At 38.4% G+C, this 25,783-nt stretch overlaps 1 protein-coding gene across 5 annotated transcripts in view; it reads right to left on the bottom strand.

Annotated features, from left to right (window-relative positions):
• The window catches only part of TEX9 (testis expressed 9), a 65,556-nt gene that overhangs the window by 15,441 nt on the left and 24,332 nt on the right, over positions 1-25,783 (bottom strand). For 2 of the 5 annotated variants that reach the window (XM_062205972.1, XM_062205973.1), the window contains 3 exons: positions 25,307-25,389; positions 24,361-24,534; positions 16,506-16,640 (listed from right to left, as the gene is read on the bottom strand). In XM_062205972.1, coding sequence (XP_062061956.1) covers positions 16,506-16,640; positions 24,361-24,534; positions 25,307-25,389 — 392 coding nt within the window. The remainder of the gene's footprint in view (positions 1-16,505; positions 16,641-24,360; positions 24,535-25,306; positions 25,390-25,783) is intronic. The other 3 variants (XM_062205975.1, XM_062205976.1, XM_062205977.1) reach the window with 3 other exon arrangements.

Below are 25,783 nucleotides of genomic sequence, written 5' to 3'. Positions count from 1 at the left end.
ACATAAAGCAAATATTAATAGATCCAAAAGGAAAAAGACTCCCAATACAACAGTTGAATGGGATATTAACATTCCAATTTCAGAAATGGACACAGGGGCCAGCACTGTGGCATAGCAGGTAAAGCATCCCATATGGACACCGGTTCAAGTCCCAGCTGCTGCACTTCTGATGCTCTCTGCTATGGCCTGGGAAAGCAGTAGAAGATGGCCCAAGCCCACTCGTGGGAGACCCAGAAGCTGCTGGCTTCAGATTGATGCAGCTCCAGCAGTTGCAGCCAATTGGGGAGTGAGCCAGTGGATGGAGGACCTGTCTCTCTCTGCTTCTCCTCCTCTCTCTGTGTAACTCTGACTTTCAAGTAAATAAATAAATCTTTAAAAAAAATTCACGGAGAAATGGAGTTAGGGTCTGTGTGTGGCAAACGGGGTTAAGCTGGTACCTGTGACACCACCATCTCATATGAATAACAGTTTTGAGTCCTGGCTGCTCCAGTTCCTATCCAGCTCCCTGTTGATGTGCCTGGGAAAGCAGTGGAAGATGGCCCAGGTCCTTGGGCCCCTGCACCGGCATGGGAGACCTGGAAAAAGCTCCAGACTTCTGGCTTCAGATTGGCTCAGCTCCAGCTGTGGCAGCCATTTGGGGAGTGAACCAGCAGATGGAAGAAATCTGTCTCTCTGCCTCTGCCCCTTTGTAACTTTGCCTTTCAAATAAATAAATAAATCTTTAAAACAAAACACCTAATACTAAGTATGACAAAGCCAGAGAATTCAATAAATATTTGTTGCTTTATCACTCAAATAATTGTAAACTGTATTGTTGTTAACAGTAAATATAAGTAGTCTTCAGGAAGAATGGAAAAAAGCAACAAAGCAAAACCAAGGAACAGATGGTTTGATTGTTGAATCCAAACATTTAAAGAATTATAAAAATTTCTTTTAAAACTTAATCCAAAACATAGAATATGGAATTCTCCCAGATCTGTTCTCTGAAGCCAGCATTATCTAGATACCAAAACCAAAGAAGAATGCAACAACAACAAAAAGAAAGTTACAGACCACTATCCTTGATGTACAGAGATACAAAAATTCCTCAGCAAAATACCAGCAAACGAAATCCACCAGCAGATTTAAAAGATGGTTCACCATTATTAACTGAAATTTATCTCAGGGATGCAAAGATGGTTTAACATATGCAAATCAATAATATACTATATCAACAGAATGGAGAATAAAAAATAATCACCTCAATAGATGAAAAAGGAATTTGATAAAATCCAACATTCATTCATAATAAAACCTCTGAATAAATTTCAGTATAAAGGGAATGTGCCTCAACATAATAAAGACCACTTATAACAAGAAAATAGCTAAGGTGACACTGAATAGGGGAAAACTGAAGGCTTTCTAAGACTCGGAACAAGACAAAAATCACAATTTTCACTACTTTTATTCAATACCATGTTGGAAGCCCTTCCAGAGCAATTAGGTAAAAGAAAGTGTACCCAAATTAGAAGAGAGGATGCCAGATTATAACTGTCTACAGATGATACAATCACATATAGAGAGAATACCAAAGACTCTTCCAAAGATTTATTAAAACTAATAAATAAATTTGGCAATTTTAGGATACCAACTCAATGTACAAAACTCAGTTATAACCAGTTGTGATGTCCCTGAAAAACAAATCAAGAAAGAAAACCTATTAACAATAGCTATCAATAGAAAAGAAACCAGAGGGATAAATTTAATGATATAAAAGATCTCTACAATGAAAACAATAAAATTTTGATGAAAGACACCACATATTTATGCTCATGGATTGGAATAATAAATATTGTTAAGTGTCAATCGTCCCTACTGCAATTTATGGATTCAGTAATTCCTACCAAAATTGCAATGATCTTTTTTACTAAAGAAAAGCCACTACTAAAGTCTGTATGGAACCACAAAAGGACCAAAATTGCTAAAATAGTCATTATAAAAAAATAAAAAAGAGACATTATACTGCCTGACTCCAAATGTATTACAAAGCTGTAGTAATTCAAATAGTAGGGTACTGGCATAAAAACAAATAGACCACAGAAACAGAATAACAATCCTAGAAGTAAACCCACACATCTATAGCCAACTGATCTTTGACAAAGATGCCAAGAAAATGCATTAGAAAAAAAGTACAGTCTTTTCAATAAGTGGTCCTGGGAAATTCTGGCTATCTGTAAGAATAAAACTAGACCCCTATCTTTCACTGTATACTAAAGTCTATTCAAAAAGCATTAAAGACCTAAAAGTAAGACCTGAAACTTTGAAAGTATTAGAAAAAAGTATAGGGGACACTTCAGGATATTACAGTGAGCAAGGTTTCCTGTCCAAAGCACAGGAAACAAAAACAAATGGGATTTCATCAAACTAAAGAGCAGCCCAGCAAAGGAAACAAGAGTAAAGAGGCAACCTATCAAATGGGAGAAAATATTTGCAAGCCAAGTAACTGTTAAGAAATTAATATCCAGAATACATAAAGGAACTCAGTAGCAAAAGACTCCAAATAACCCAGTTAGATTGGCTACCATAGAAAAAGACAAAAGTAACAAGTGTTGGTGAGAATACAGAGAAAAGAGCACACCCTTGCACATTGTTGGTGGGAATATAAATTAGAACAGCCATTGTATTGCTTCTTGGCCTTTTGGCTAAGATCAAGTGTAGAACAGCCATTGTAGGAAGCATGGAGTTTCCCCTCAAAAAATAGAATTATCATATGATCCAGAAATCCACTACTGAGTCCAAGGGAAATCAGTCTACTGAAGAGACATTTGCATTTCCATGTATATTGCTCAACAACTCACAAGTAATGGAAACAAAATGTCTACCCACTGATGAATGGATAAAGAAAATGTGGTACATACACACAACAGAATACTGTTCTATTAAGCTGGATGAAATCTTGTCATTTACATTATTAGTGTGGCTGGAAATAGAATTTTAAGTGAAATAAGCCAAGCACAGAAAGACAAGTACCCATGTATTCTAACTCATATGTGGAATCCTAAAATTTTAATCTCACAGAAGTTGAGTAAGTAATGGTGGTTACCAGAGGTGGGAAAGAGTCAGATAGAACGTACTAAGGTACTGTTAGATAAGAATAAGAAGTTCTGGTGTTCTGTCACATTGTAGGATGACTATAGAAGACAATGTATGATACACTTCTATTTTTAAAAAAGTATTCTTATGTTCTCACCATAAATAAACGTTAAGTAGGGAGCAGGCTTTTAGCCTATCCCATGTCCTGTAATGGAGTTCCACACTGGAATACCTTGATTCGATTCCCAGCTCCAGCTCCTGACTCCTGCTTGTTGCCGAATCAGTGGCATGGAGGCAGCAATGAAGACTGAAGCAAATGGGTTTTTATTATCACATGAGATACCTGGACTGCATTCCTGGTTCCAGGCTTCAGTCTCAGCCCAACAATAGCTACTGTAGGCATCTGAAGAAAGAACCAGTAAATGGGTGCTCTGTGTCTCTCTGCCTAATACATTTTTAAAATAAAATTTAAGAAATGTTAAATGCTTGAGGAGATGGACAGGTTTACCATGATTAGCCACCAGACAATGTATACATGGAACAAAATAGCAAATGGTACCCATAAATATGTACAATTTTTATGTTGCACTTAAAATTTTTTAAATTATTTTTTAAAATTATAAAGGGAAATCAATGAAATCAGAAGAAGTAAGCCTCTAATAAGGCTGATCACGAAAAGAAAAAAGAAATTACCAATGCAACAATTAGCATGGGGAGAAAAACATAATATGAATGTAAGACAAATATTCAAAGGACAACGAGGAAATAGTATAGAAAACTATGTAGGAGATTTCAAAAAACATATGAAATAGATTTCTTCAGAGACACCAACATCCAAAACACATAATAAAATCTATATAGCCTCTACACAGAGATTATGTATCTATTAAAGAAACTGAATTTGAAGGTTATAATGTTTCTACAAGAAAACCTCAAGCATAGATGGTTTTACTTGAGAACTCGACCAGGCAGACATTCAAGGAAAAAATAATACCAGTTTTACAGAAACAAAGTTGAGCTTTTTTAGAACAACCTGCAAATTCATTAAATGCAGGCATCGTTACAAGAAAACTATGCACTAAAGAGTTTAAAAAGAAGACTACAGATTACATTACAGATGAAAACTATGTTCCCATGTGTTTATACATGCAAAAACTATTAAGTTGTGTTATACATATATCCCAGTAATATATAAAAAAGAGGAAAAACCATTACAAAATGGAGTTTATCCCAGGAATTTAAGGTTAACATTTGAATATTAATCTATATACTTAATAATTTAATAGATTAAATGGTGTACTTCACAATGTTCATGGGAAGAATCAGCACTGTGGTGTAGTGGGTAAAGCCTCTGCCTGCAACGCCAGCTTCCCATATGGGTGCCGATTTGAGTCCTGGCTGCTCCACCTCTGATCCAGCTCTCTGCTATGGCCTGGGAAAGCAGTGGAAGATGGCCCAAGTCCTTGGGCTCCTGCACCCACCTGCATGGGAGACCCAAAGGAAGCTCCTGGCCCCTGGCTTCAGATCGGCATGGCTCTGGCCATTGCAGCTATCTGGGGAGCAAACCAGCAGAATGATGATCTTTCTCTCTCTCTCTGCCTCTGCAACTCTGCCTTTCAAATAAATAAATAAATCTTTAAAGAAATGTTCATGAAAATGAAATTAAAAGACAGTGTGCATTTTTTTTCATGAACCTTTTGAAGACCTCTCATGTTATCTGAACAGTTAACAGAAAAAACATTTGTCCTAACATCTATTCCTGATAAATCAGATCTCTCAGGAAACTGTAGTCAGTTTTTCTGTAACCTGTGAGATAAAAATGATTTTTAAAATTTTTGAAGCATTTAATTGAAAAATGAAAACCAATGAAGAATATTCAACAGCTTCCAAATGTAGTCCAGAAAGCCCAAAATAATTACAAGTTGCCTGTACAGAATAAGTTTGCTTACCATTGGTCTGTGCAGAAAATCTTAAGGCTTCTAGAATAGAGTGAGTATAGCAGAGTTGCAAGATTCAGAGTCAATATTCAAAAGTAAATTTTCTTTCTTTATGCTAGCAGCAGTATGAAATTGGAATTTAAAAAACTTGTAATATCAAAAAAAGAATAAGAGGTAAGTTTGAGAAAATGTACAAGACCTGCATGCTGATAATCTATTTGCTCACCTGCTTAGAGAAACTGAAGAAAGCTTAAACAAATAGATGTTTTTTCTTCTTACTTGGAAGACAAAATATTGTTAAAATGTCAGTTTTGCCAAAATTGATCAATGGATTCAATGCAAATTCCAATCAAAACTCCCACAGGATTTTTGTAGAAACTGATGATTCTAAACTTTCTTTGGAAATGCAAGGGATCCACAAGAGCCAAGCAATTTTCAAAAAGAAGAATGGAGTTGGAGGGCTCAAATTAATTTCAAGACTTATTATAAAGCTATATTCACAACAATACATTAGCAGCAGAAAGAAAGGCATATAGACCAACAGAAAAATATTCCAGAGCTGGCAACATTTTGTACAACTGGTTTTCACAAAGGCATTAAGGCAAGTAAGTGGTGAAAGGATCATCTTTTCAACAAATACAAGTGTGAAAGAAAAAAAAAACACCTTGATCTTTATCTCAATGTCATATATACAAAAGCTCACCTAAACATCAGTGATACAAAGCTATGCAACTTCTATAAGAAAACCTAAGAACAAATCTCCGTGGTCCTAGATTTATCAAAGATTTCTTAAGTATGACATAAAAAGCATCAATTTTTAAAATGAAAACAACAAGCTGGACTTCATCAAAATCTAAACTTTTACTCTTCAAAATCTACAAATCCAAAATGTGAACAGTGAGCAAAAAGTCTGTTCTGATAAGAGATATGTAGTTAGGATATACACAGAACTCTAACAACTTATTTATACGAGTTGTACAAGTTGTTACATAAGAAGTCAAACAACCTAGTTTTTAAAAATTAACAAGAGACTAAAATTAAAGAATCCTAAAGTATGGTCTTTAGTTAATAACAGTTCATCTGTACTGACTCATTCATTATTTATAACAAATGTACCATACTGATGTATAGTTAATAGGAGGAACAAAGTTTGGAATTATAGGAATGATATGTGCTAGCTTCACAATTTTACAGTAAATATAAAAATATTTTAGTAATTCAAGTTCATTAATTTTTTAAAATGAGCCAAATATTTACACATATACTACATAAAAGAATTTATCAAAATGACAAATAGGTGGGTGGACCTTTAGCATAGTAGCTAAGGTGCCGGCAGTTCCACATCAGAGTACCTGAGTTCAGTTCTCAGCTCAGCCTCCAGACTCCTTCCTCTATTGCCAGTGCTGCAAGGCAGCAGTGATGGCTGGAGATTTTGCTTACTGCCATTCACATGGGAGACTTGGTTAGCATTCCTCATTCATGGCTTTTGCTCAGCCCTGACCATTGCAGGCATTTTGGGACTGAAACAGTGGATGGGAGTTCATTATATCTGTCTCTCACTAAACTACACATGTACAATTCGTGCATTTTATTAACTCATTAAAATAATTACTTGATGGGGTGAGCATTTGGCCCAGTGGTTAAGATAGCAGCCAAAAACCCCCATGTCCCATATTGGTGTCAGCTTCTAGCCAATGTAGACCTTGGGAGGCAGCAGGTACTCAAGTAGATGAGTCCCTGACACCCATTTGGGAGACCTGGATTGAGTCCTTGGTTCCTGCTTCAGTATTGCCTGCCAGGCCTAGCCACTGCAGGTATTTGGAGAGTTAACTAGTACACGGGAGCGTGCATTCTCTCTGCCCCTTGAATAAAACAGAATTCTCTGTATGTCCCTCCAGTGTGAACCTTTAGCTAAGTATTTTCAAAGAGTTGTTTACAAGATAATCTATTTGCTCACCTGCATCCATTTTCTTTCCCCTGGAACTTCACCGCTTCCCCATCGCACTCCTGAAACATTTTTTCAGTTCCCACAGAACTAGCCTCTCAGCAGTGTTGAACACTATTGACAACTTCTTGTGAAATACTGGAATTCTTCACGTCTCAGTTCTAGGCCCTGGCTTCTCTCCTCCCCTCACCCATTTTATTCTCTTGTCTTTATACAGACTTCCCCACTAAGTCTTGACACTTCCTCCTGGATTCCTTAGTATAATTTCAGATAGCATGTTCTAGAACAAACCATAATCTCCTTCCTCAAGCCCATTTCAGTATTTCTTATTCAGTGAATAGTACAGTCTTTCTAATTCTGAAAACTAGAAGTCTAAAAATTCTTTGGGCTTCCCTTTCCCACAACCCATATCCAGATCTTAAATAAGCTCTAGTGATTTTCCCTCCTAAATGAATTTTTTGATACTTGGTTTCTTTCCATTTCTTTTTTTTTTAAAAAAATGATTTGTTTATTTATTTATTTATTTGAAAGTCTGAGTTAAACAGAAAGAGGAGAGGCAGAGAGAGAGCGCAAGATCTCCCATCCGATGGTTCACTTCCCAATCGGCCACCATAGCCAGAGCTGTGCCAATCCAAAGCCAGGAGCCAGGAGCTTTTTCCAGGTCTCCCATGCGGGTGCAGGGGCCCAAGGACTTGGGCCACCTTCTACTGCTTTCCCAGGCCACAGCAGAGAGCTGGATCGGAAGTGGAGCAGCTGGATCTTGAACCAGTGTCCACATGGGATGCCGGCACTCCAGGCCAGGGCGTTATCCCACTGCGCTACAGTGCCAACCCCATCTTTCCATTTCTACCACTATGACTTTAGTCCAGTCAATAACATCATCTCTCAATTACATTGCTACACTTATCCAATCTATTTGTATCATTCTGACCCCTTTACAAATGATTCTCTAAACTGCAAAGAGTATCTATATAATACATTTAAACTGTTCTTTGGATGAAATCCAAAATCCTTAACTGTGGCCTAAAGGACCTGGATAGTTTGACCTCTATCTCTATTTGAAGCCTTATTTTCCACCACTACAGGTCTGTTTTTATATACTATTCCTTCTATCGGTAGTATGCCCCTTGGTTTGTAACTCTTACATATGAAGATACTTTAAAAAAAATTCATGGAAAAAGGAATTAAAAGGTAAATCTGTGTGTGAAATATTTTGAAATCCATGAATTCAGATCTTAGTTTAGAATTACATTTTTTAAAAAGGAATACATTGGCCTGATTACTTGCTCAATATACCATGTCCCCTCCACAGCAGTTATCAGAGTTCCACCTTAGTTTTGCTTGATGGATTATCTAAATTAGATAATTATCCATAAAATCCTAGTTTTACTTGGTAGATTACCTGAACAATCCCCTGTCAGTTGCATAACTGTAAAAATCACATAAGGTAAAGATTTCTAAACATAAACATTTCTAAATAAATTAGTAAAAAATTAGAAAGTTTTTGATCCCAAATGAAGTAACATGAACTTTGGTGTCATATTTAAAATGGATTTCAAGCAACCCTCTTAACCTAAGCCCAGTTTTTAACCAGAATTCCAGTTAAACCATCATTGCATCATTTCTTCTTCAGTGTGTTTCAGAGTTGATGACTATGTGCCAGGCCCTGAGGACATAACAGTAAATAGGTCCTGCACTCATATAACACATGGTTTAAGTTGACTCACTTTTCATTTTAAAAGTTACTCTTGGGGCCAGTGCTGTGGAGTAGCAGGTAAAGCTGCCACCTGCAATGCCAGCATCCCATATGGGTGCCGGTTCAAGTCCCAGCTGCTCCACTTTCAATCTAGCTCTCTGCTATGGCCTGGGAAAGCAGCAAAAGATGGCCCAAATCCTTGGGCCCATGCGCCCATGTGGGAGACCAGAAGAAGCTCCTGGCTTCATATCGGCCCAGCTCTGACCACTGTGGCCATCTGGAGAGTGAACCTCTCTCTCTCTCTTTCTCTCTTTCTCTCTCTCTCTCTCTCTCCACTTCTGCCTCTCTGTAACTCTGCCTTTCAAATAAATATTTTTTAAAAGACGTCATTTTTGTTTTAAAGCCAAACTTCTTATTTCCTAACCTCTGTGGATGTTTATTATTTTCTAAAAATAGATCTTTACCTTTTTGATGACTATGAGGTAATCTTATTCTATGTTACAGAAACCTTGCTATTTCCTTGTTATTTTATCAAACACATAGACCCAAAAAGTTTTAATTGTCTACCCAATTATAATTGTAGGTGTAATCAGAATAAAAGATACAAAGAATTAAAATGAAAAAAAAAAAAAACAAACCTGCTCACAAAAGAACCCCAGAGAAAAAAATACTGCATATCCCAGAAACAGCACCCAAAAGATAAGCTTAGAAACAAAATAGTTGAGAAATCAAACCAACATGTCAATATGATAGTAAATAAGCAGTAGACACAAAAATATTTAAATCAGTCCCTCATAATGCAGACATGAATCAGAAGATTGAATCTTGAACACACTTAAGTTTTTTTTTTTTTTTTCATTGCGTTGATGGCTTTATACTGAGTTCATATACTAAGTTTTAAAACTTGAACTTACAGAATGACTGGCTTCAATAAGGAGAGTTATCTGCTGTCATGGAGACAGTTCTTCTACTCTGAAATTTGTGTGCTAATATAGAGATTAAATCTACAACCAGATTAGGAAATCTTGATAATATACATGGTTACTCTTCCTTTTATTTTCTTCAGAATCCCTTTAAAATGAACCAAACTGGAAATACTCTAAGATGATTTACTAACTTGTTCATTTAATAATATCCACTAATAAATCCAAGATATCATGCCACCACTAGTGGTCCTTTAACACAGCATAAACATGCGGGTATCTTAAAACAGAGGGCATCTTAAAACTCTGCAGACATTCTGTCACATATTTGCCTTGGTAATTATGCTAGAGGACTTATAGAGGTCAGTTTCATTCTATTGCTATTAAGTGTTACAAATTAAATCCAAAATATACATTTGTGTATTTTAAAAAGGCAGTTCATAATTACATCACATTATTAAATTATTAAATACTGTTCTAAGGGAGAAATTCCAATAGAATATTGCTGTCCTCTCAGGTTGATATAACCTATATCCAAAACTTAAATTCAAAATTTCTAAGACACACAAAAAGTTTTCCCATACATCAGTATTTGAACCTTCATTTATTCAACAGATATTTAAGGCACCACAGTGCTAATTCTATACCAAGCATTGTCTGTACATTGAGGATATGATGGCGATTCCTACAGTAACTTTTTTATAGCACTTATCAGAATGTGGTTTCAGAACAGCAGCACCAATATCACCTGGGGACTTGTTAGGACTCACCCCAGAGACCTATCAGAAACTCTGGAGGTGGGACCCAGCAATCTTCAATTTAACAAGCCCTCCAGGTGACTGACACACATTATAGTTTAAGAATCATTGAGGCTGATGCTGTGGCGCAGTGGGTTAACGCCCTGGCCTGAAGCACCAGCATCCCATATGGACACCAGTTCCAGACCTGGCTGCTCCACTTCCGATCCAGCTCTCTGCTGTGGCCTGGGAAAGCAGTAGAAGATGGCCCAAGTCCTTGGGCCCCTGCACCCACGTGGGAGACCTGGAAGAAGCTCCTGGCTCCTGGCTTTGGATCGGCACAACTCTAGCCATTGTGGCCAATTGGGGAGTGAACCAGCGGATGGAATACCTCCCCTCTCACTCCCCCGCCTCTCCCCTGCCTCTCTCTCTCTCTCTCTCTCTCTCTCTCTCTCTGTAACTCTTACTTTCAAATAAATAAATAAAACTTTAAAAAAAAAAAAAAAAGAATCATTGCCCTGGGGTCAGCACTGTGGCATAGTAGGTTAGACCTCTGCCTGTAGTGCTGGCATCCCATATGGGTATGGGTTCAAGACCCTGTTCATGTGCCTGGGAAAGCAGCAGAAGATGGTACAAGTGCTTGGGCCCCTGAACCCAGGTGGGAGACCCAGAAGAAGCTCCTGGATCCTGGCTGCAGCTCATCCAGCTCTGGCCATTACAGCTATTTGGGGAGTAAACCAGAAGATGGAAGACCTCTCTCTCTGACACCTCTTCTCTCTCTAACTCTGCCTCTCAAATAAATACTCTTTTTTAAAAAAAAGGAGTCACTGTCTTAGCCCCTTTATTTATTAGAAACTTGAGGGTCGAAGAATTTAGCACATTTGAGGTAGAAAAGTTATTCATTTTCACCACTTATACTCCGAGCTTAAAAAGTGGTATATTAAATGGGTGCCCAATAATCATTTGTTGGATGGAGAAGTGAATGAATCATCCAGAGTTGTGTTATCATCCAATTATGACAATACCCCAGGAATATAATCCTCCATGTTGAAACTATATGAGAGAGCTATAAAAAGTTCATGGAAGAAGGCTGATTTCAAGATGCCCAAATAGGGGCCACTGCTATGGCACCGTGGGTTAAGCCGTTGCCTACAGCACCAACAACCCATATGGGTGCTAGTTCAAGTCCTGGCTGTACCACTTCCCATCGAGATCCCTGCTAATGAACCTAGGAAAGCAGCAGAAGACAGCCCAAGTACTTGGGCCCTGCACCCACATGCGAGACCATTATGAAGTTCTTGGCCTCAGCCTGGCCAAGCCCTGCTGTTGCAGCCATTTGGGGAGTGAACCAGCAGATGGAAGATCTCTTGCTGCCTCTTCCCTTCTCTCTGTAACTCTGCCTTTAAAATAAATAAATAGATTTTTTAAAAAAGAAAAAAAAAAAGGCCAAACAGAGGTAACCATCATTTACCTCTTTTTCTGAGGAACAGAACCAAGAAAACAAATGAATAGCTGTGTGTCAAGGTGAGGGCCCAAGGACAAAGACCAAAACATAGTAAAGGAATAATGGGAACATGGTAGGATATGGAGACCTGGATGGCAGCCTAGAGAGAGGAACAAAGAAAATGTCAACTAAGACTTCACCCCACAGCTGGAGGAAATCCCTGTTGTAGGAAAGAAGGCAAATATAGAACCTCAGCAGAGCCCTCTGCATTAGCTGGGCAAGCCTAGAGCTGAGAGAAATCCACAGGTGCCACAGACTAGGAGCTTAGTAAGATAGCTTTCTGGAAAACTGGTTGCTTTGATTCAGAGAAGGAATTCACATATCACCCACAACCATCAGATCACTGGCTGTGGCAGTGTGATACCACCTGCAGAAAGGTGTCACCCTAGGAATCCAAACTACCCTAGAGGACAGAAACCCCTGCATATCTCTGTCCTAGGGCCCCATAGATGTTCTTTGACACTACAAAAAAAGTCTCACAAATCCAACTAGACCAAGCAGAGCGACTGTGACCCTAACACCAAATCCATGCAGCATTTTGCACTTGTAGGGATGGGGAACAGAACACAGGAAGGATCCTGCTCACAAAACTAGAAGGAAAGGGCACTTGCCCCCTCAGACTTGAGGCCCACCTAACACCCTCTTTCCTGACCACTCACTGCTTGCTACCACTGAGAACCGAGCACACCAGGACTCCTAGCCACAGTTCCCAAGACCCTAGCGCAGGCTCCCCCTTGTCACTCAGAACTGTGCCCTGGGAACTGTGTATTCTTGGCCCACTCTGAAAACACAATTCCTGAAGCTTTGGCACCTCCCAAAGATAGTGGGTGCGTGGTTGCATGCCTGGCTCATTCCCAGCACCAGCCTGTTCTACTCCCAGGACCAACACTACTCTGATGACTCTTGTTTCTCCCTCAGGCATTGTCTGGGGGCCCAGATACCAAGCCCATTCCAGGTGTCACTCCCATCCTATTAGAACTGGCCCGCATCTCATGGTCTAGCTACAGGTATAGGTACCTGGCTTACTCCCAAAACCAGCACTTCTCCCATGACTCCAGTCCCTTCACTGGGCAGCAACAGAACCAGATTCAGGTATCCAGGACACCACACCAGACTGCAAGTACACCCTGGACCCCTCCCCCCACGGCTGTCATCCAGTACAGTAAAAGAAGGTTCAGAGGCATACTACTAAGATGTCCAATTGTAACTAAAGCCAAAGCAGTCTGTGAAACTGACAACAAAGACAAATCTTCAGGAAAAAGCATCCATCCATGAAACAGCTGGCCGGCGCTGCGGCTCAATAGGCTAATCCTCCGCCTTGCGGCGCCAGCACACCGGGTTCTAGTCCCAATCGGGGCGCCAGATTCTGTCCCGGTTGCCCCTCTTCCAGGCCAGCTCTCTGCTGTGGCCAGGGAGTGCAGTGGAGGATGGCCCAATTGCTTGGGCCCTGCACCCCATGGGAGACCAGGAGAAGCACCTGGCTCCTGTCTTCAGATCAGCTGCGGCCAGCCGCGGTAGCCATTGGAGAGTGAACCAACGGCAAAGGAAGACCTTTCTCTGTCTCTTTCTCACTGTCCACTCTGCCTGTAAAAAAAAAAAAAAGGAAAAAGAAAAAAGAAACAGCAACAGCTGATAAGCCAGAGGTGCAAGTATCAATATAGGGACCCAATTAGTATGAAAAACCACAGCAAAATGATGCCCTAAAAGGAACATAATAATGCTTCAGAAATACTCCAAAGAAAGGGAGATTGAGAAAATGCCTGAGAAAGAATTTGGAGAATGATTATTAGGATAGATATTCAAGGAGATACGAGAGAAACACATAGTTAAAATTAGAGAATCAATGCACGACATAAATGAGAAATTCAGCAAAGAGAGAGATCTTGAAAAAGAATTACAGAAAATATAAATGATGAACTCAGTGAGTCAAATTTTTAAAAAATCCAGTTAAAAACTACAATGGACTACAAATACAGTTGAAAGCTACCACAGACTAGATCAAGCAAAAGAAAATACCTTAAAGACAGGATTGAGGCGCTAGTGCAGTGGCTAAGCCTCCGCCTGTGGCACTGGCATCCCATATGGGTGCTGGTTTGTGTCTCAGCTGCTTCTCTTCTGATCCAGCTCTCTGCTATGGCCTGGGAAAGCAGCAAAAGATGGCCCAAGAGCCTGGGCCCCTGCACCTGCGTGAAAGACCCAGAGGAAGCTCCCAGCTACCGATCAGCCAGCTCCAGCTATTGCTGCTATTTTGAGAGTGAACCCTGGGATGGAAGACCTCTCTCTGTCTTTCCCTTTCTCTGTGTAACTCTACCTCTCAAATAAATAAATATTTTTTTTTTAAAATACAAGTTTGAAACATCCCAATCACAGAAAACATTTTAAGATAAAAGAAGACATGCTTCAAAACTTATGGGATACCATTAAGTAGACAAATATTAATATTTAGCTAGAAACTTCCCCAATCTACAAAAAGGTGTAAATATCTACATACAGTTGGCTCACAGAACCCCAAATAGACATGACAAGATCCTGACTAAACACATTACACTCAAATTCTTACAAGTACGAAACAGAGAATTCTCTGTTCTGGAACGTATAAGAGAATAGCACCACATCACTTTTAAGGAAATTCTCAGCAGATTAACAACAGATTTCTCAGCATGAATCTTATAAATTAGAAGGAATGATATGTTCCATGTTCTGAAAGAAAAAAAATTGCCAACCAAAAATAGTTTACACATTGAAACCATGTTTTCATAAATGAAGAAAAAAGACTTTTAAATAGCAAGAACTAGAGGAATTCTTCATATCCAGATCAAACTTACAAAAGATGTTTAAGGGAGTCTAACATACAGACAGAAAGGTAATCACCATCATGAAGATATGTGAAAGTATAAAACCCACTAGGAAAATAACAAAGGATACTCAAAGTAAACAAATTTTAAGTCATTATTTATATATTTATGATGAATATAAATGGACTAAATTCCTCCAACTAAAAGATACAGACTAGCTGAATTGATTTAAAAAAAAAAAGACTCAGTGATAGGCTTCTAGAATAAGTTCCCTTCACCAGTAAAGACAGAGACTGAAAGTAGAAGGATATAAAAAGATAATCTGTGCAAATGGAAGCCAAAAGTTCGTAGAATTAGCTATACTTCTAACAGATAAAACAGATGTTCAGATAAAAAGTGTAAAAAGAGAAAAAGGTCACAAAATAACTATCGAATGATCAATTCAGCAAGAAGATGCAATGATTTTAAATGTATATTCACCTAATTCTAGAGCACCTGATTTAGTAAAACCAACATTATTAGCTCTAAAGGGAAAAATAAGTACCAATACAATTATAATGGAGGATTTCAACATTCCACTTTGATCAATAGAAAGACCATCCAGACAAAAAAAAAAAAAAAATCAACAAGGAAATGCCAGTGCTAAAACTACACTACAGACCAAAAGGACGTTACAGACACTTCATCCAAAAGCTGGGAATTAGACTACTTATTAGTCCACAAAACAAGTCTCAAAACTTCAAACACATAGAATTCAGATCATGCATATTTTATGACCACACAACGGAGTGACTATAGTTCAGCATGATATATTATACTCTGTATCAAAGACTAGAAAAGAGAAGCTGGTAGGTTCCAAACACAATGAAAAGGAAATGGAAAGGCTAACTGTCTGGTATGATCCATAGACACTGTATATACAAATAAATTAAATTACTGCAGTGTATCCTATAAAATTGTACAAGTATGTGTTAATTGAAAACTTAACAACGTGATATTATAAAAATGGACAGTATTAAAGGCTATGAAAGACGAAGTTCACAGAGACAGCACATTATAATTCCATTTTTCCCAAACTTCTGAATCCCCTCGATGATGAATGTGTTCTTCTTGAAAAGAGAAATACTCATTATGACATAAAGAATTACAATTTTGGGGCCAGCGCTGTAGTGTAGCAAGTAAAGCCACCGTCTGAAACAGCATCATCCCATATGGGTTCCAGTTTGAGTCCTAGCTGCTCTACTTCCAATCCAGCTCCCTGCTAATGTGCCTAGGAAAACAGTCAAAGATGGCCCAAGTAGTTGGGCCCCAGAACCATGTGGGAGATCTAGAAGAAGCTCTGGGCTCCTAATCAGCCCAGCTCCAGCCATTGTGATCGTTTGGGGAGTGAACTGGCGGATGGAAGATTTCTCTCTGTGTCTCTTCCTCTTTCTCTAACTCTGCCTTTTAGATAGACAGATAGATCTTTTTTAAAAAGAAAAGAATTATAATTTTAGGAACAAGCATTGTGGTGTAGTAGGTTAAGCCTCAATTGGGATGTTAGTATCCCCATAATCTGAGTGTTTGATTCAAGTCCTGGCTACCCTGCTTCCAATTCAGCTTCCTGCTAATGCATCCAGGGAGGAATCAGATGATGACCCAAGTGCTTGAGCCCTTGCCAGCCATGTGGGAGACCCAGATGGAGTTTTGAGTCCTAGACTTCAGCCTGGCCACCCCTGGCTCTTGCAGGCATTTGAAGAGTGAACCAATAGATGAAATAGCACTCTTCTACATAGATGAAAATAAACAAGCATTTAAAAAAGCAATTATAAATATAAAACTATTATTTTTAACATCTGCATAAAAGAAGTTGCTACCAAAGGTAATGACAACTAAAACTATTCATTTTTTCCATACCTTGTTGTTTTGTCTTAATTTATTTAACTCCAATTTATATTTTTCTGCTTCTTCTAGAGCTCTATTCAAGCGAACTTCTGTGGCACTTTGACTACTGGCAGCCTGTTTTTGAAGTCTTTTTTTACTTTCTAATTCCTGTATAGCAAAAAAATAAATAAATAAATAAAAAGAGAGAATATTTAAATAATGTTTCTTTTATTAATTTACATCATTTTCACTCTCCATATTCTTTCCGTTCTCCCAAATTTTATATACACACACACAGGACTTCAAAAAGTTCACAGAAAATATATTTTGTTTAAAAACCATGCACAGATTTCAATATTTTTTTGCTGCCAAATGAAATTATCTTCCGTATTTTACTTCAAAGAGTTATGTAGGAAGCTAGAGGCTAAGCACTAAGTGATAAAAGTCTCAGGAAATATTTTTCCCAAATTAGTATTAGAAAAACATACATGTAAAAAATTTAGTCATAGGACTGGCATTATGGCCCAGCAGGTTAAGCCACTGCTTACAATGCTGGCATGCCATGTGATCACAGGTTCAAGTTCCAGCTGCTCTTCTTCTACCTTCCTGTTAATATGCCTGGGAACGTAGTAGAAGATGGCCCAAATACTCCCACATGGAAGACTCAGAGTTCCTGGCTACTGACCTCAGCCCAGCCTAGACCTGGCTCTTGTGGCCATTTGGAGAGGGAACCAATAAATGGAAGATCTCTCCTTCTCTCAGTGTATGTGCCCACCCTGTCACCTTCTCAATTGCTCTTCCTTTCAAATAAATAAATAATCTTTTGTAGAAAATGTAATAATGCTTTAAGCTTTCAAAAAAAATTTTTTTTGACAGGCAGAGTTATTTAGAGAGAGAGAGAGACAGAGAGAAAGGTCTTCCTTCTGTTGGTTCACTCCCCAAGTGGCCACAATGGTCAGAGCTGTGCAGATCCAAAGCCAGGAGCCAGGTACTTCCTCCCGGTCTCCCATGCAGGTGCAGGGCTCAAGCACTTGGGCCATCCTCCACTGCCTTCCCGGGCCACAGCAGAGAGCTGGACTGGAAGAGGAGCAACCGCGACTAGAACCCGGGGTGGGGGCACCACAGGCAGAGGACTAGCCTAGTGAGCCATGGCGCCGGCCTTGAATTGCTTTTTAGTTAGAATTTTCTGTAAACATGGCCTCTGTATTTATTTTACAAGCAATTCTTTATAACTACAGTTCTTCTTTTGAGCATTTCCCAAAAGTCCAATGTATGACAAAAATAAATTCTCTTCTGAATAATGTTTTTGTGCAGAACTGATAAAACACATCATTTAAGAGAGTATTCAGTAAATACAGAGCATTCTATATTAGCTCTATAGGAAAATACAAATTCTGCACAGAAAGAGCAGATCTTATACAACATTTTGTACATCTTGGGGTCTTGGGGTGAATTTAGACTTATATTTCTATAAATACTTTAGGATGTTATCTTGCAGAGTCAACAGGCCAATAACTGAAGAAACATGAACATACAAGATAAACACCAAACTCTACCATAATCTGGCACCTGTCAACCAGCCTTAACCACCACAGATGTAACTTTTAATAATAGCAGTACTTAAATCTCTCCCAAAAAGCCATAATGTTTACTGCTTCTTTGTTCATGCTCTTTCTCCTGCCCTGATCTACAACCCCCACGCCCTCCACACACAGACACCGCTCCTTTTTACCTAGTTAGCACACACCTACTGTATTTTTTTTTTTTTTGACAGGCAGAGTAGACAGTGAGAGAGAGAGAGAGAAAGGTCTTCCTTTTGCCGTTGGTTCACCCTCCAATGGCCACCGCGGCCGGCGCGCTGCGGCCGGCGCACCACGCTGATCCAATGGCAGGAGCCAGGTGCTTCTCCTGGTCTCCCATGGGATGCAGGGCCCAAGCACTTGGGCCATCCTCCACTGCACTCCCTGGCCACAGCAGAGAGCTGTCCTGGAAGAGGGGCAACCAGGACAGGACCGGTGCCCCGACCGGGACTAGAACCTGGTGTGCCAGCGCCACAAGGCGGAGCATTAGCCTAGCGAGCCGTGGCGCCGGTCCAAACACACCTACTGATTTTTTAAGACTCAGCCAGAGTTGCACACTAGGGCTTTACCTCTTCCAGGAAGGCTTCCCTCTCTAAACCTCCCTACCCTCTCAGGTTGGATTAGGTACTTTTTCTTCAGAGCCTCTACAAAGCCCTGGTACACATTTATCACAGCACCTGCTGTGTGGTACTGAGCTTATCCATTTACTTTATTTCTTCTACTATAGTGTAAACTACTTGAGGATAGGAAATCTTAATTTCTGTATTCCTGGTATTCTTGCATGTTTATTAAACTAATCTTCTAATACTTAACCCACTTTTTTGGTATCCCTTACCAAGATAAAGCCAAATCTGGAGACTTACACAAAGCAGAAACTCCCTAAATGTTGTAGAATTAAAATGCAGTTACAAATGTGGTTGTACGTCTTCCTCTTTTATAATGTTTTTCTCCTACTGTATCGCTACATTTTATTTGAAAACTGATCTTCTTGACTTTGAGTAATTAAGAGGAAAACAAAGCAAAACAAAACACATGCTGCTCCTTATGTAGGTTTCTAAACAAACCAAGCTGTGTATGGATACCATCTGCTCTCACAGCATTCTTCACAGCATTGTGGGTGGTAGCTACACTCAGAGCTGGTCTGCCTTATCTCCCTGTTCCCATGGAAAAGGCAAAGATTCTCATTAGCTGCAAAGTCCACAATTATTTTTGCCTTATTTCAGCTTCCTCTCATTAGACTATGCAAATAATTCTATGCTATTCTCTTTCTGGCTGGTGACTTTATAGCCTGCTTTCCAGAAAAATGAAAACCATTTTTCACTGCATGATTTCAACAATCCATGAATTAACAGCCAGACGAAGAGTAGAGTAGGACAGAAAGGTTTTCTATAGAGTAGAAAGGGAAAGAAAGAAAAGAAAGGGAAAATCTCACAAAAACTTGAAGACACTTCTGTTTTCAGTCATACTCAAGTATCTTTTACAAAGTGCAGACTGGAAACCAATATTGTTATGAGAGCTTGCATCCTAAAAACTTGCTAACGTAATCTGTTACAAAGATACTGAGCAATGTACATGCTGCTAGACAACAATCTAATGAAAATCTCATTTCTGAATTGTCCATTAGTTTTAAAAGAAAAGATAAATGTCAAAGAAAAACTAAAATGTAGCTTTAAAATTCAAATACTGTGAGCTTCAAGAGAAAATGTTTATTATTCTCTTATAAATATGAAAGCATACGTAAAACACATTGCGGGAGAGCAAGGGAAAGGGCTGTGCACCGGCGGCACAAGATAAAGGGCAGGAAACGCTGTAAAGGATATACACCTCAGCACAGTAACTCACACGAGGAACAGTCAGAAGAGCATAAATGATCAGAAACAGGCAGCTAAGGTAGAGAAACAATCGACTTAAAGTCAGACGACTTATAAGCTTGATACTACATTTCTGTATCTGAAATTGGGAGCAGTAACATCTGTATCAAATAAGCTTCTCTCATTTATTTAGCATATTTAGCAAGTATCTTACATGACCAGCACAAAAATTAACCCAAGTTGCTCCTCTCACAAAGCTTGCATTCCAGGAGAGAGGGCAGATAAACCATACATACATATATGCATATATATATGTACATACATGTATATATTTATACAACACCTGGTAGTGATAAGCGATATGAAGAAAAATAAAGGCAGGTAAAGGAACAAAGCAATGGCAGAAGGGCAAATCAGCTTTAGAAAAAAGAGGTGGTAATCCATCATAATGAGAGAGAAGGCAGAAGATATCAGCACAGAGAAAAAGAGGTTGGTAGACTTTGGTTTATTAATGAAACGGAGAACAAAGTCACGAGCTGAGAATGGACTGGTGTGGGGAGTTAGAAAGCTGAGGGAAAATGCCTAACCATCTAATAAGCATGCTAGAGACTGAAGGAGGAGGGACTTGACTTCTCAGAAAGTGAAAGAGGAAAATGCATTATGTTTGAGATTTGTAAATAAAGTAGAAGTGATTAACGATAAAAGAGAGAGGCAGGCATTTAACCTATTGGTTAAGATGGCGATGAAGACTTCATATCTGAGTATCTGAATTTCACAGCTGGCTCTGCTGCTGACTCCAGCTTCCTGCTTAGACAATCGTGGCAGGCAGTGGTGATGGCACAAGAAGTTAGGTTTCTGCCACGTGTATGGGAGACCTGTATGGACTTCCCAGTTCCCAGTTTCAGCTCTAGCCAGGGGCCATTGTGAGCATTTGGAAAATGATCCAGTGGATGGGTATGATCTCTATCTGCCTCTCAAATAAGTACATAAGAATAAAAGCCAGAAGAGACAAATTCCCAATACCAGAAATGAAAGATGAGTTATTATTATAATTATACATGCATTATAAATATATAAAGAAAATCGTAGACAAAATCCTTAAAATACACTAATTACTGGGGCTGGCACTGTGGCGTAGTGGGCTAAGCCTCTACCTGCAGCACTCACATCCCATATGGGCACCAGTTCATCCTGCTCTCTGCTATGGCCTGGGAAAGCAGTAGAAGATTGCCCAAGTGCTTGGGCCCCTGTACCCACCTGGGGGAACTGGAAGAAGCTCCTGGCTCCTGGCTTTGGATTGGCTCAGATCTGGCCATTGCAGCCAATTGGGGAGTGAACCAGTAGATGGAAGACCTTTCTCTCTGTCTCTCTCTCTGTCTATAACTCAACCTCTCAAATAAATAAATAAAGTATTTAAAAAAGTAGACTAATTACAAAGACTGACTCAAAAGGTACTAGAAGGATTAAGCCTAGACTTGCAGTGTTGGCATCCCATATAGAAGCCAGTTTGAGTCCAGCTGCTCCACTTCTGATCCAGCTACCTGCTAATGCACCTGGGAACGCAGCAGAAGGTGGCCCAAGTCCTTGGGTCCCTAAACCCATATGGGAGACCAGAAGAAGCTCCTGGCTTTGGCCTGGCCCAACCCCAGCCGTTGTTGCCATTTGGGGAGTGAACCAGCAAATGGAAGATTCTCTGTCTGTCTCTGTCTCTGCCTTTCAAGTAAATAATCTTTAAAAAAAAAAAGTAATAGAAAAATAAAACAGACTTATGTACATTAAATAACTAGAAATCAAAATTCTCCCTAAAGACTCCAGCCCACATAGTTTTATCTGTTACCTACATCAAACACTTGCATCAATTAACAGAACAGAGTCCAGAAACAGACCCACACATATATAATCAGTTTATTTTCTGCAAAGGTGGCATGATAACTAAATGAGAAAATAATACTATTTTCAGCAAATGCTATTGATTATTTGTATTAAAAAAAAACTTAATCTTTACCCTCACACCAAAACAAAATTAACTTGAAATACATTACTTTGTATACACACACACACACACACACAAAACTTCTAGTAGAAAACAGGTGAAAATCTTCAGGACCTTGGTTAGACAAAGATTCTTTGGATAGAAAGAAAACTGCATGAACCACAAGAAAACAATATATTGGAATTAATAAAAATTTAAAACTTCTTTTTTTTTTTGAAACATGTTAAGAAAATAAAGCCCAGTCAGAATGAAATTATTCACTACACACACACACACACACTCTCTCTCTCTCTCTCTCTCTCTCTCACACACACACACACACACACACACAAATAACATAAAGTACAGCCAATATTTTTCCAATGGGCAAAAGATTTGAATAGACACATCACAAAAGGTGACATATGAATGGCTTATATGCACATGATAAGATAGTCAACATCAACAGTTATAAAGGAAATAAAAACAAAACAACAATGAGATAATACTTTCCCTCTGGAATGGTTAAAATAAAAAAAATGCCAAATATAGGTAAGCATATAAAATAACCAAAATACTCATGTACTGCCAGTGGGAATGTAAAATGGTACAACCACTTGGAACACAATTTGGTAATTTCTTAAAGAGTTAAAGATACAATTTCCGTAAGATCCAGAAATTTTACTCCTAGGTATTTATCAAATACCTTGAGTGATGTTGGATGTTTACATAAGAACATGCATCTACACAAAAAGCTTGTCCTAAAACTTCATAATGATTTTATTTCTAGTAACAAAAATGGGAAAAAAGTTCTAATCTCTACATCAACTGGTGAACAGATAATATGCATCTATAAATCAATGCTACTCAGCAACACAAGGAAATAAACCACCAAACATGTAAGAAAATTGATAAAACTCAGAAACACTGCTGAACAAAACAAGCCATTTTAAAAAAGTACAAATTTATGATTCTATCTACATGAAATTTAAAATGAAAACAAACTGGCAGTGAAAGAAGGCAGATCAGCAGTTACTTGGGGCTGTGGTAAGTAATTAGAGATTTATGGGGAAAGGGTACAAAAAAATCTGGGACAGTGATTAAACATAGGGTTACCATATGATTCAAATTCACTCCAAGATATGTACTCAAGAGAAATGAAAACATATATCCCCCAAAAACTTGTACATGAATGTTCATAGCAGCACTGTTAAAACTGTCAAACAGTGGGAACAACTAAATGTCTACAAGTAAATAAATGTATTTTGTCTAAATCATGGAATATCACTTGCCAATAAAAAGGAATGAAGCATTGATAGGTGCAACATGGAGAAGCCTTGAAAACAGTATGTTAAAGAGGTCCATCACAAAAGATCACACTGAATGAGTTCATGTACATAAAATTTCCAGAATAGATATATCAATTGAGACAGAAAATAGACTAGTAACTCAACAGGGCAAGAAGGGATTGGAAGAGGAGAGTTGGAGCATAGTAGCTAAAGTGAACAAAGTGTCTCTTTGGGGTTATGTAATGTTCTAAAATTGATTGTAATGATGGTTACACAACTCTATATATACTAAAAAAGCAATGAAATATTCACTACAAGTGTGAAATATGCCATGTGAATTATATCTCCATAAAGTTGTAAAAATACACTTCTGCAATCCAACATGGGAAGTGGGATACACCATGGGAAGCGGGATACACAGCAGACTCATAGAATGGCAGATGTCCTAAACAGCACTCTGGCCTCAGAATCAGCCCTTAAGGCATTCGGATCCAGCTGAAAAGCCCATGAGAGTATTTCAGGCATGGAAAGCCAAGACACTCTGTCAAAAAAAAAAAAAAAATGACCTAAATGAAAGATCTCTGTGAGTGAGATCCCAGTGGAAAGAACAGGTCACCAAAGAAGGAGGTACCTTTCTCTGAAGGGAGGAGAGAACTTCCACTTTGACTGTGACCTTGTCTAAATATGATCAGAGTCGGCGAACTCAAAAGGCTTCCATAGCCTTGGCAACTCATGACAAGAGCCTAGGGTGATTACTGATGCCATAAACAAGAGTGTCAATTTGTTAAGTCAGATCTCTGTCCTTAATGTGCTGTACATTGTGATTTAATGCTATAACTAGTACTCAAACAGTATTTTTCACTTTGTGTTTCTATGTGGGTGCAAACTGTTGAGATCTTTACTCAATATATACTAAACTGATCTGTATATAAAGAGAATTGAAAATGAATCTTGATGTGAATGGAAGGGGAGAGGGAGCGGGAAAGGGGAGGGTTGCAGGTGGGAGGGAAGCTATGGGGTGGGGAAAGCCATGGTAATCCATAAGCTGTACTTTGGAAATTTATATTCATTAAATAAAAGTTAAAAAAAATACACTTCTGAATATGGGAGAATAATTTTCAGTAAATCCTAATAAAATAACTGTAGTAAAAGAGGTACAATCTGTACAAATGGGTAGCTTTAATAGCTGTAGTGGATCCTTGGTATTAAGTGAAGAAAAATATCATAATTAATTACCCTTTCCACTGAAGATAATTGTTGTTGTAATCCATCACATTTTTTGTTTGCTTCTTCAAAAAGAGTTTTATATTTTTCTAGTTGAGACTGTTGCATATTAATTGTTCGCTGCTGTCTCCCACAATCTTCTTCAAAATTTTTTACTTGAGACTTTAAATCCTGAATTTCATCTTCCTATAGTTAAAGATTATGTTAAAAGTGCACAAACTTTGGTATCAAAACAAAGCCAAAATAAAAAAGCAGCTGTATATGATCTTTAATACTTACATCCATTTTCTTTCCTTTTTCAAAAATTTATTTTTTTGAAAAGGCAACTTACAGAGATAGAGGGAGAGTCGAGAGAAAGATATCTTCCATTCACTGGTTCCTCCCCAAATGGCACAACGACTAGAGTCAGGTCAGGCTGAAACCAGGAGCCTAGAACTTCATCTAGGTCTCCTATTTGGATAGCAGGGTAAGAAGCACTTGGGCTATATTCTGCTGCTTTCTCAGGCCATTAGCAGATAGCTGGATCAGAACTGTAGCGCCTGGGATTTGAACTGGCGCTCATCTGGGATACTTGTGTCGTAGGCTGAGCCTTAACCTGCTGTGTCATAGGCTGAGCCTTAACCTGTGACAGGAGGTTAAAGCTCCAAAATATCCATTTTCATTAAGAAAAATTATGTTCCATTTTCATCTTCAAAAATGAAAATAAGATGTCTTACTTGTATTTGATAGCTTATGATTTTATGACTAATATAAAGATTCTAATTGTAACAAGTAAAGTTATTTGTGAATAACAAATTCTGTGAGAATTCAATATCAAAATTCAGTGTTAATAATTTTTAAATTCAAAATGTAACTGAGTTGCATCTAAATAAAGCCATTCAAAAATGTAATTGAAATTACTCCTAAAATGTCTATTATCAAATATCAGAGCATCTTTTGAGAGGTTTTAAAAACTTACTTTTTTATTACATTCACACACAACATTATCCAATTCCTCTTGCATAACACGGAGTTTGGCCTTTAGAAATCTGATCTGTGCTTCTGTGGATTTAAATAATTATATTCATTATCTTTTGCTGAATCTAAAACATCAATTATAAAATAGAACATTACTTTATGTGGGGAAAAGAGGAGGCTTATAAGGAGATTCCAATTAGGGGACATTAAGGACATGAAATACTTTTTCATGATATTTTACTTTTTCCACGTTAGTGTAATATTAACAGAAAACAGATTCAACATAGTTCATAGACAAAATTCTAAAAATATAGTAATATTGTCTCCTTCCCTCCCATTCTTCTTTGAGAAATAAATCCACTCAACAGAAAAGAACAGCAAGGAATTAATCAGATCTCAATACTGGAAGTGGGTAAGGACACAGGGAGAGAGGAAACAAAACCACTCCCAAGCAGAAACTGAATTCATGTTTAGCATG

Source organism: Lepus europaeus, chromosome 11 (genome assembly GCF_033115175.1).
Source record: "Lepus europaeus isolate LE1 chromosome 11, mLepTim1.pri, whole genome shotgun sequence".
Taxonomy (NCBI): domain Eukaryota; kingdom Metazoa; phylum Chordata; class Mammalia; order Lagomorpha; family Leporidae; genus Lepus; species Lepus europaeus.
Note: the sequence above shows the minus strand (reverse complement) of the source record. Positions and strands in the feature narration are given on the sequence as shown.